This window comes from Marmota monax, unplaced genomic scaffold (assembly GCF_021218885.2).
Source record: "Marmota monax isolate L192 unplaced genomic scaffold, Marmota_monax_Labrador192_F-V1.1 WCK01_AAM20220418_F8-fsc00068, whole genome shotgun sequence".
Taxonomy (NCBI): domain Eukaryota; kingdom Metazoa; phylum Chordata; class Mammalia; order Rodentia; family Sciuridae; genus Marmota; species Marmota monax.
Genome location: NW_026692352.1, coordinates 949,939 through 961,833, shown reverse-complemented (window position 1 = coordinate 961,833; position 11,895 = coordinate 949,939). Strand labels below are relative to the sequence as shown.

The following is an 11,895-nucleotide window of genomic DNA, read 5'->3' as shown; positions in this document are numbered from 1 at the left end:
GATTCAAAAATAGGAAAGACAGTGGAATGAATCTGACATAAATTTCTTATGTACATGGATGAATACTCCACAATGAATCTTCACCTCATTTCCAACCACAAGACTGGTATCCTAATTAGATAACATGTATTCTATGTGTCTACAAATATGTCAAAATATATTCTACTGTTAATGTAGAACTGAAAAGAACAAATTTTTGAAATGTAAAAAAAAATAAAAACAAATACTAGGAAATGGAATATGGTCAGAATTATTAAGTGTGTTTTTGGTTACCAGTTGAAGAATGTTCATATGTCCTTCAAATTTATTTAGAATCAAGTGCTGTTTTCTGAAATCTTATTTTCTGTATAGCTCTAGATGGTGCCAAAGAGGAAGCTTTGAATTTAAATGGACAGGATAAAAACAGAAGAATGACTTTAAAAAATTGAAATATCAACACAACAGAGATTTTGTTCCTTATGTATTAGACAATCAACTGAATACCTGCTTAAATTATGAGCATCTGAGATATAAACCTTTTTTTTAGATATACTTATTTGAAGAAGACATGAATTTTTACTTCACTGAAGTTGTTACTAATAACCAAGCTAAAACTTCTATGCAGGGAGTAGTTAACAATCAAGACTTTTGGAAGGAGACAAACATTTTCCAGGCATGCCTACGGATTTCTTTGGTCTTAACTCCATAGACAATAGGGTTGAGAAAAGGTGGGACTAACAGGTAAAGATCTGACAAAAGGATATGAACATAGGGTGGTATGTGAGAACCAAACCTGTGTGTAAAGAAAGAGAAGAAGGCCAGGAGGTAAAACTGTAGGAAGACACAGATGTGAGCTATGCAGGTATTGAAGGCCTTGACTCGGGCCTCCTTCTGGGGCAACTGGAAGACAGTGACAAATATTCGAACATAGGACATGGTAATAAAGATTATGTCAAATCCTAGGATGGCAAAGGCAACAAATAGGCCATATATCTTGTTGACTCTGATGTCTTCAGCAGCCAGTTTCACGACGGCCATGTGCTCGCAATAAGAGTGGGAAATAACTGTAGTTTGGTAGAGTTTAAGTCTGCATTTGATAAGCAGCAGGGATGGTAATATAAGAAAAGTTGCCCTCAGTGTTACCCCAACTCCAAGATGAGTCAAGAGTTTTTGGGAGAAGACAGTAGCATGTCTCAAGGGGTTACAGATGGCCACATAGCGATCCAGGGCCATTGCCAGCAGGACGCCTGATTCAGTTCCCTGGAATGAGTGAATAAGACCCATTTGCAGCAGGCAGGCATCAAAAGAAATCTCTGGCCAATGAAACCAGAAGATGCCTAACATTTTGGGAAGAATACAGGTGCTAAGTGCCATGTCTGTGGCTGCCAACATGGCCAAAAATATGTACATGGGTATGTGGAGGCTGTTTTCTTTTTTGATGATAACCAAAATGAGGGAATTCCCAATCACCGCGATGACGTACATGGTGCAGAATGGAATCCCAATCCAGCACTGCACTGGCTCCAGGCCAGGAATCCCAACTAGTGTAAAAACAGAAGGCATGAAGAAGGAGCCATTGAATGTGAGCATGGTGACTTCTTGGTCAGAAGAGCCACGTGGTGCTGCTGCTGTTTCATCTTCTAATCCATCTCAAGACTGGATGAATGGAAAATGAGGAGGAAATAATTTATGTTAGAAAAATATACTGCCATTAGATTAGGATTAACCCTTTCATTCCAACAACTCCTCTCTAATTATTTTTCTATCTTCTTTTCCAAAGTCATTTAGAAATCAACCATCAGGATTCATGTTTCTGCATACCATGATCATATTGAATGAGAAAAATTAAATTTACTAGATTCTTCTAGTTAAATTAAATTTACTAAATTTCTGATCCATGACTACTGAACCAAGAGGATTCCCTTTATCTGTGTTTGCTACTAATCATGTATGGTTTTATTGTGACCTGCGAATTGGAATGTGCACAGAAATTATTTAATTATAAAGATACTTCAAGAACTAAGCTCTACCTTCACCTGATAAAGAATTCAGAGGTGACAAAATAGTACACAGTTTTCTCAAATTTAGAAGACAAATTTTCCAGGAACATTCTCCAGTTTTGCAGCTCTTTAGCTGGATTTCTCAGGTGAGTCTATTTATACTCTCTTCTGTCATAAATTCCCTCAGAATACATTCAAACTCATTTCTCAAAGTTCCAATATTCCCAAACCCAATCATTCATTTTGCACTTTGTTCTGTTTGTCCTCTGAGAAAGTCAACCCAACACTTTCAGAACTTCTTCTCACCTTCCATGACCTGCTATGAGCACATCAATTGTATTTAACATCAGTGCAAACCCATGTTCTCTGCTTCTCTTGCTCTCTTTCAGCAATAATCTTAGTTTTCTAAGAATTAACAGCTATTTCTCTTTAACCATTTGAAATAACTTGGAATGACTTATAAGAAAGTATTTTGTTTTCTTTACAACCTTGTAGATCTTCTATCCAACCAAACTACAATTTCCAAAAAGGTGGAAATTTTCGTCTCCACAGTGTTTTCCATAGGACTCTCTCCATCCTGTGCTGTCTCTGCCCTTCACTGGTCACCCCTATCCATGACACTGAAGACATCCAGAGCCTCCATCTTGGTTACCAAGGGATTTGCTTCAGCACAGAGGGGCTTTGTCCTACATCTTCTTAAGTTTAAGGACATTTTCCTCTCTGATGTTTGCTTGCAATCTGTGTTTATCTCTCCTTTAAAAATAATTTCACCTCAAAATACATTAAATGTTAAATAATTCACACAATGAATTTTTTTTCTTTTAGGAATTGCAACAGCCATTTTCTGAAACCATTTAAGTGAAACATAAAATTGATAGAGATAGTGAGGGTGGCCTGAAAACACACCTTCTCCATCATTTCACAGAGGTGTTTGTTGTCACTTTTTCCATTCCCCTGATAAACTGAAAGGGCCACTATAATCCACATGAGGTCAACTGGAGGAGCATTTGCTGCTTCCTTTTCTTTAAGGTTATCACGCTATGATTAAAGTTTCTATCTGCCTATCTGATATATGACCACACATCCCATAGAATATCATCATGTAGAAACCAAAAAACAAAAAAATTTGTGATTTATGTAAAAATTATACTTTCGATTTTTATCATGTTAGTTTGGGAAATTTAATATTGCCATATGACGGATAATTGACCTGGAGAATAACTGGAATTAAGATAGAAGCTGACTCTGACAAAGTGTATATAAAGCAATCAAAGGAAGGAGAGAAAAAGTATAAGAATGAAGCAAGATGTTGTGTCCGCGGAAACTAAAAAATAAATATTAAAAAAAAGAAATGAAGCAAGTAAACAAAATAGCAAGTAATTAAAACAGAAAAAAATATATGTTCAGTCTAAAGGACCATAGATTATGTTGAGAAAATAATTAACTTGCTTCTTGATAATGTTCCTTTTCCGAGTCTCATGGCATCTAACTGATAATCTTCAAGGGCAGATTTTCTCAATGTCAGCCTAACTACATTTTAGGCCAAATCATGTTCAGTTGTTGTGGGAATAGTCTTTGTAATTTTAATATTTAGCAGCATCCCTTTCTCCTGCCCATTGGATATCAGAATCAACAATCAAAACTACCTCAGGCATTGCCAAATGTCCCCTGGACTTTTGGGGAGGGATTTGCTAAAGAGGGGTGCTAACCTTTGTTCAAGAGTCTTAAACAAGGGAAGGGGAGGAGCCTTTTGTTGAATAAGGATTGATGAACTTATATAACTTAAATTGAGCAAAATAAAACTGGCTATCCAGAGGAGTAATTTTTCAGTAGATATTAACTAGGAAAATTAAAGAAGAGAATTCCAAGGAAAGAAAATAGGTGGTTCAAAATTGCAGACGTGATATATGCTAGCATTAGCATAAGCAGAACATTGTCTTATAAGCAGGAACTATAAGAATTGTGGCTAATGAGTAGGGAAGAAGACCAAGTGAGGTGACCAGTTTAAGCTAAATAAATCTTGCAGGTGGTAGGACGAATTTTTTGCCCATTAAAAGTCCAATGTGTTAGCAGCTTAATGAATAAACTGAAGAGCTTGAAAATACTGGATAGGAATAACTTAGTGAAAAGCTACCCCATCATGAAATTATGTAAAAATAGTGAAAGAATAACAAGGCAGAAAAATCTATGGGACTCACTGATATGATGCAGGAGAAATTTAGAAAGAAGAGACTGAGAATTACTCTCAGGCTGAAAATTACTGGACTGGATGGCAAAAGGCAACCGGGAGAAGCACTTTTTGTCCATAAATATGTATGTGCTTAAAAGAAGGAGGAAAGATTTCTTTAACCATTGAAAACTCTGACCCAAACAATACAGAAATTTAGATTTTCTCTGTATAACTACACCTTGAACCATTATTGTTACCTACAATTCCTGTTCTGACTCATGGTAATTAGCAACACATAGAAGTTTAAAGAAATTTAATGACCTAAGAACAAGCTTCCTAAAAGGGCTGTGATATCAAGGAACTCTTCCTTTTATCTCATGTGTGATGTTCGCCATTTGATCTCTGCCTCAAGATGTTCAGTGACAGAAAATCCCTTTATTTTTTCTGAGGTAGTCTCACATTACAGAACCTCAATTAATTAGCTCCAAACTGCTTCCCTTCTAATTAACAATAAAATTCCTAAATATATATTCCCATAATAGACATTTTCCATGGAACATAGCAGTGAATTGTACAAAATCTGAAGCCAATCTAGACAGTTCAAATTCTGAATCTTCCAGCGAATAGCTTTCATTTTCTTGAGCCAGTCTTGAAAGTAAGTTCCTCAATGTCACCATTGGTAAGATAAGACTAACGGACAGAAATGCATTAGAGGATGACTGTGGAAAGGGGATAATTTCAACCATTTAGAAAGAATTATGAAATGTACTGTTCTCTTTTATAATGCCAGATATTAACCCACAGAAATCTACTCTCTCCTCCCCATGAAACAATTCAGATGTTTGAAGATACAGTGAGAATTTCCTTTGAATCTCCTCCAGTCTAAGCATGAATGGTCTCTAGACCTTTTTAGCAGACAAGCTTTACATTCATATATTAATCTAGTTCTGGAGAGGTCCTACAACTTGTCAGACTTTATAGTTTGCCCCCCTATTTTTTATTAACTGCTTGAGAAATATTCTGGAAAGCATGAATTACTATGAGACGAAACCGTTCTAGAGTTGAAACCCTCCAAAACAAGACAGTGTTGCTTTTTTATCCTCCTGCCCTCATATGGGGTCATATGGGGTTTGTATTCTTTTAGAAACAAATCTGTCAGTTCCCCACTCACCTTACAGAATATCCAGCCCCCAGATTTACCAGGGACTATCCACGGAAGAATAAGCAGAACCCACAGAGCAGAATTTTTCGATGTTTCAGGCAGTGAAGAATCAGTGTTTTACACCATAGTGTGCCCCTGTGGGATTGGGTTTTTCTAATCCCTTGTGATCTGTAAATGAAAGAATAACATGGTTATGAACTTAGAAAATTCCTTGTCTCACAGGGGTTGTGTGTCTGTTTTGTTTTCCTCTCAAACTCAGGTATCACTTTGAAACTTGGAACCAAAATGACTGACCTTTTAAAACTTTATAAGGAAAGTCAGCTTTCAATGACACAAAATAAAACAAGGCACTTATTTACAAAAATAACGAGCTGTAAAGGAAAAGAGAAACAACATCTGACATTCAGATTAATCTGGGCAGACTTTTGCTGACTGAGAAACAAAAGGAATCTTTTAAATTCCAGTGTGACAAAGAGTGATTTTTCTTATAAGGCCCATGAAAGGGTCTGGCTTTAGAAAGTACACCACAGGGCCCCCAAAATTCTTTCAGATTCCAATTTTTTTTTACTTGAACATGGGTAACATAAATGTTTCCTGTATTCAACCAGCCCTTACCAAGTTGTTCTTGCTATGTCCATAATTTTGACCTAAAAAATGTATCTTCAATAATGTTATTGTCAATTATTATATCTATAATCTCAGACCTAATCTTGAAGCCTCTATTTACTTAGTTGAAAGAAGAATATGTACCTTAGAAAAAGAACTTTGGGAGTTGAACTCATAGAATCAAAGAGGAAAATGGCAGTTACCAGAGAGGCTGGATGGGTGGCCCCCACCCAGCCGAATCTTTTGGATGTAGGTTCAAAGAAAATTTCAGGTAAGCACAAAATTTCCAAGAGGTCTGTGGTACATCATTGTGAGTACAGTCAATAACAATATATTATACACTTGAAAAGTGCTAAGACTAGATTGTAAGTAATATTACTACAAAACAGTTGAGGTAATACACATGCTAGAAATCTCAGTGTAGCCATTACACATTGTATGCATAGATTAAAATACCACACTGTACACCATAAATTTACACACATTTTATGTGTCAATTAAGAAAAAAATAAAAGAATTTAAACCTTTAGCTTGAGGAAAAAGGGGAAGGAAAATTCCCATTCTCTGCATAGGACAGGAAATGGGCTACCAAGACTGGATTGCACGCAAATCTTTGAGAGACACAATGATGACATATGACAGACACAGCTTTCGTCTTGTGTCATTGCATCTGGTCTGATTCAACAGACCTTCTCTTTTGCATTTAAAGACATTTGACTATACCTTTTGAATACTCATCTGTATTTATTTATTTATTTATTTTGGTACTGGGGATTGAAACTAGGAGAACTTTACCACTGTGCTACATGCTCAGTGTATTTTTATTTTTTGAGACAGGATCTCACTAAGTTACCCATGCTGGACTAAAATAACAACCCTCCTGTATCAGCCTCATGAGCTGCTGAAATTACAAAATGCTCCACAATACTTAACTATTTTTCTTTCTTGATGGTGAAGTTTTTGAATAACGTATCATTTATTATATAGCCTGTCCATCATTTGTAATTCTTTAATGTTTCCTCATGAATATGGCTTAGGTTATATGAGATTTATTTTTAATTGAATACCACAGAATAATATATCATTTCTCTGTTCACTGAATCATTAATCATGTAATATTTACATGTTCTAAATTTAATGAACTTAGTTTCAATCACTTGGTTAATGAGTGTCATCTATTACTTTATTGTAATGCCATTATTCTTCCCTTTGTAATTCATGAAAATCTGTGAGGAGATACTTTGAAACTATTTAAATAGTTACTCCTCCTAAAATCTTTTTATTCTATCAATGAAATTCTCAATTCATCATACTTTATATTTTTATTTGTTGTCGTTAGAGTATAAGAAAAGATTTGTTCTTCAGTCATTTGATTATGTATTGCTTTATTCATCTGAGTGACATTTAGAATATGACTTTATATGATGGGCTATAATCAGTTACCATTATTATTCATTTTTGTAGCTCCAAATTTCCTAAATTTAATTTAGAGGAGCCTTCTCACAGAAGATAATGGATGCTTTTGTTACAGAGCTGAGGGCTTCTGGGAAACAGAGGAGTCTTGAAAGTCTCCTCTTCAAACACTGATTCTTAAAGAGATCTGGAGTTCCAAATGAGCTGGAAACATGAATGTCATGCTGCTGCTCTGCATCCTGGAGAAGACTGGGGACAGAGCCACTGGGGGTGGCCATGGTATTTACAGCATAGTCATTGGAAAGGAAAGACTAATGTGTAAATAGAAAGGACAGGCTGGGGGTGAGTCCAAGGCAAGAGGAAAGTGCTTCTGAGCTTCTGCCCCAAGCCCTCCCAGGAACAATGAACTAAAATTTGGAGAGTTCCTTGGAACCATGGAGATGGGTTGAGCTTTCTGCTCAATATTTGACAGGTGTACATAAGAAAGCAACTAACTTGGGGTTTACTGTGCATGAAAGGGTTGACAATTGTGATCAGCTGGTTCAGGGGATTTAGGCCATTGATATCTTCTCCCAAGAGCAAAAACTTTATGCCTCCAAAGTTGAATCTAGTGACAACTGGCACCTGTGAAAAGAGACCTCCATCCACACTTCAGCACAATCAATTCCATTGGATAATGTTTTGTAAAATCAGAGGTTTCAGAGGAGATGGTGTGGGTGTGGAGTGGGGGTCAACTATGCGGCTGATTTTTATTTGTATTTCATTTGGGATGAAAAAGGCTTGTTTTTATTTTATTTTTTTGCGAAGCTTGATTGCACTTTTTAAGGTAAACAAAGTCTTGGTGATTGATGTTGATTTGCCTCAACAGTCCAAATTTCTGAGTTTTCAGACTACTACACAGTAGTGTAGCAGTTGTGTGTTTAACAAACTATAGTTTTTTTTTTTTTTCTTTTGTTTTGTTTTGTTTTATTTCTTCCCCCTTGGGGGCACATATGAACAGGACATCTTGATGCAGACTCTAAACTGAAATTTTCTTGTAACTATTTTAAAATGATGTGTATTTCTAATGTTTCTTATACTTGTACAGAGTATTGCTGTTGGTTGCTTTTTATTAAGAAGGAAAAAAGTAGCCTGAAAAATATTTTTTAAAAGACTTACAAATAAGAAATATCCGAAATATCAACATAAAAAAATTCCTGATTCTTGTGATGAAGTCAGAAAGATTTTAGACACATTGCTCAGAGTAACAAGACTATGTTTATTGAAAGAAAAGGGACAAGGGACACTCTCAATGGAGGAAAGTGGATTTTCTCAGAGAGGAGAGAGACAATGTGCCTCTCTGGCACTCCAGGTTTTGGGGGGATCCCAGGGAAGTTTCCAGAGAGTCCCACCCAGGTCCACCTCTTGACTGTTGACTGACAGCAGGGTGACATCAGATTTTCCAACCCCCACTGCCATGGCAACTCTGTCACTTGGCCCAGGCAGATCAGGTCTAATTTGATTCTTAAGCATTTTTTGCAGGTTTTAAAAAGTAGAAGGAGTTCCTTATCTTCCAGAATCTGGTATGTGAAAAGGGTCAAATAAGTCTCTCACTTCAAAGTAACTTGGGTTCCTCTTGCCAACATTATTTCTAGCCTAAATTTCCTTGCAGAAAAAAGGTAGTTTTCTGAGAAATGTGACATATGCTGTCCAGGCAGGGCCATAAATAAATTGCTTTTTGGCAAAAAAAAAAGCAAAAAAGCATGTGGGGGTCAGCACAGTGAGCCCATTTTATAAAATTAATCTCTTGACCTCATGTTCCTACCATCCTTATCTGTCTGTCCCCTAATATTTAAACAGGTCCCCATCATACTTTGGGCACCCCTTACTTTCTGGCCAACTGCTTTATTTTCAAATTACTTTTTATTTTTCTAGCCCAAGCCAGAGAAGTAGTTCTTTTTCCAAGGAGTCCTCATCTCTTTTAGCAAACAAACTTACTGACAACCCAAGATGTGAAAGGAATGCTGCTCATGCCACTGTTTGTCACTACTTTTGGTTTCTATCATTGGAGAGAGTTAAATAACACACACAGAAATAAACACATACATGCAACTATAGAACTAGATCTATGTTTACACATCAATTAAAATAATTAGTCCTCCTCTCTTAGCAAACAAACTTACTAACAACCCAAGGTTGTGAAAGGAATGTTGTTCATCACCATTGTTTGTTCACTACTTTTGGTTCCTATCAGTGGACAGAAGTAGGAAACACATGCAGAAATAAACACATACATACAGCTATAGAACTAGATTTATGTTTTTATATCTATACAACTCCATTGAAAAAATTCAAATCCCTAAAGTTCGTTTTGGTCCCAAAGTTTTTTATAAAAGCAATTCTTCAATAGTATGGAAATTATTTTTAATTATCCTCAATATTTCTCATTTCTTTAAGCCTATAATAATCACCAAATAATTTGCATATTTCCAGTCAATATCCTGATGAAAAGCAAACATAACAAATGTTTAGCTTTTTTTAGAATTATATATTTTTATTGATTTTTTTTAGTTGTACTACCTTTTATAACTGTGTAATGTCATAAAAATATGCAGATCTTAAGCTTATATTCTGACATATTCTTTTCATTATTCCTTCAGGAGAAAGAGATTTTCCTTAAACAAAATGTCCCTTCAAAATGTCCCTTCCCTCCTCTGCAGAAAAAAGCAATAATTTTAAAAATTTCTACATTGGATTAGTTTTGTATGTCTTAGAACATTATATAAGTAAAGAAAGGTGGGGATACACGAAACTTACAAGGTATTCTTTCAAAACTGTCAATTTAGATGAAAGGCAGCAGAAACATAGGAGTGTCAAAGCTTTATTGCTCCCTCACCTGAAAGCCAACAATACAAGGGAAAAGAATCAATTCTGCTCCTACTAGTTAGAAAACCACCATGCGAATCCTTACTAGGAAACACCATTAGCCTGATGGAAGGCCTGTTGTGCAGTCTTGAAGAATGACTCTTGAAAATAATAAATAGAGTTTTATTCATCAGATTTATAAATGAAGAAGAAAAAAAGGGACACAGATTTTAAAATGAGTGAAGGGAAAGAAGACAGTATTGAATGAAAGAGGCATAAAAAGAAAAGAAAAAAAACCCCACAGTATGAATAGCTTGTTCTTTGTTAAATGCCAATTATATGAGAATCGTATTTCAGCTATTAGATTGTTGAAGGTTAGAAATATTGATAGTCATCAGCATTATTGAAAATCCATGCAAACACTTTTTTAAGTCAGTTTTGAAACTGATGAAATAAATTTGGGCTTCAATTTTAGGATTCCTATTGAAAAATATTGTTTATAAAATACATTCTTCCCTCTCAGTTTATGTCTAATAATTTATTTTATAATTGTCTTGATTCATTTCATGAATTGATATAAAAGTCGTGGTTACCCTCTTTTCCTTGCAGTAACCCTTTTTTCACTCTTGTTTTAAAAATTTTAAGTCAGTTTGAAACTAGTCCTGGCAATTTTAAGTCATTCTGAAACATTTCAATAATCGGAATCTAGACTAGATATTTTTTTGACAAACAAATGTTTTGTAGTTTCACTTGTACTTTTTATATAACTCTTATATTTCCTCATTTTTAAGGATGATTGTTAGAGCTAGTTCAATTTCAAAACTTCTCCAAATATGCTTAGAACTGGGGCTGGGGCTATAGTTATGTGGCAAAGCACTGTCTATCACGTGTGAGGCACTGTGTTCGATACTCAGCACCATATAAAAATAAAGAAAATAAAGATATACTGTCCATTTACAACTACAAAAAATAATTTTTTTGAGTATGCTTAGAACTATTGTGGACTATCCAAATCTGCTCTACTTCCTCTTTTTATGTATCACCCATTAGCTAAAATGGGTTTTCCAGATGAATATTTGAATCACTGATATAGTATAACTTCTAGCTGCATTTAAGCTAGCGAATGCACTGAATAAAAAGTGATTTGCATTCTTCTATTTAATAGATCTATATTACAGTAAATGCTCCATAATTATTTTTTAATTTCATGAAGAAAATTTTTTCTTTCTTGTTTTATAGATATTGAATAATATTCTCAAATTTGACTCTATGCCTACAAATCCTCAGCTACTTTTTACTTGAACTTTTACTTAAAAATTCTCTGAATCCTCATGACAACATTAATCCTAATGCTATATTAGTTCTATTTTTAAGAAATTATACTATCTAAAAAAAACTGCCCCTGTTGATAATCCAATCCAAGGAGCTCCAATAAATTTCAATTTTTATTCTCACAGATTTCCCAAAGATAGTTTTTGTATTTTGGAATGTAATCCTCAATAGCAACATATGTCCAATAAAATAGTCAAATGCATAAAACCAGCCACAGTGTCCATGAGCTCTATGACATACAGTACAATATTTCTTACACATACAATGATTTCAAACTGGCAGATCAATTTATGGACATCAGTATTTTCCATAATCTTTTCAACATAAAAGCATAATATTTTACATCTGCTGAGAGGGTATGCTGTCACATATGCAGTAGATACATACAT

At 35.1% G+C, this 11,895-nt stretch overlaps 1 protein-coding gene across 1 annotated transcript; it reads right to left on the bottom strand.

The window, feature by feature from the left end:
- Positions 1-618: 618 nt before the first annotated feature.
- On the bottom strand, positions 619-1,569 carry LOC124091132 (olfactory receptor 52A5-like). Its single transcript, XM_046442102.1, has one exon. The coding sequence runs from the start codon at positions 1,567-1,569 to the stop codon at positions 619-621; it is 951 nt and encodes a 316-aa protein (XP_046298058.1).
- Between the last annotated feature and the right edge of the window lie 10,326 nt (positions 1,570-11,895).

Excerpts from the sequence above, each read along its gene's own strand:
- LOC124091132 (XM_046442102.1), bottom strand. The coding sequence starts at position 1,569 with ATGCTCACATTCAATGGCTCCTTCTTCATGCCTTCTGTTTTTACACTA.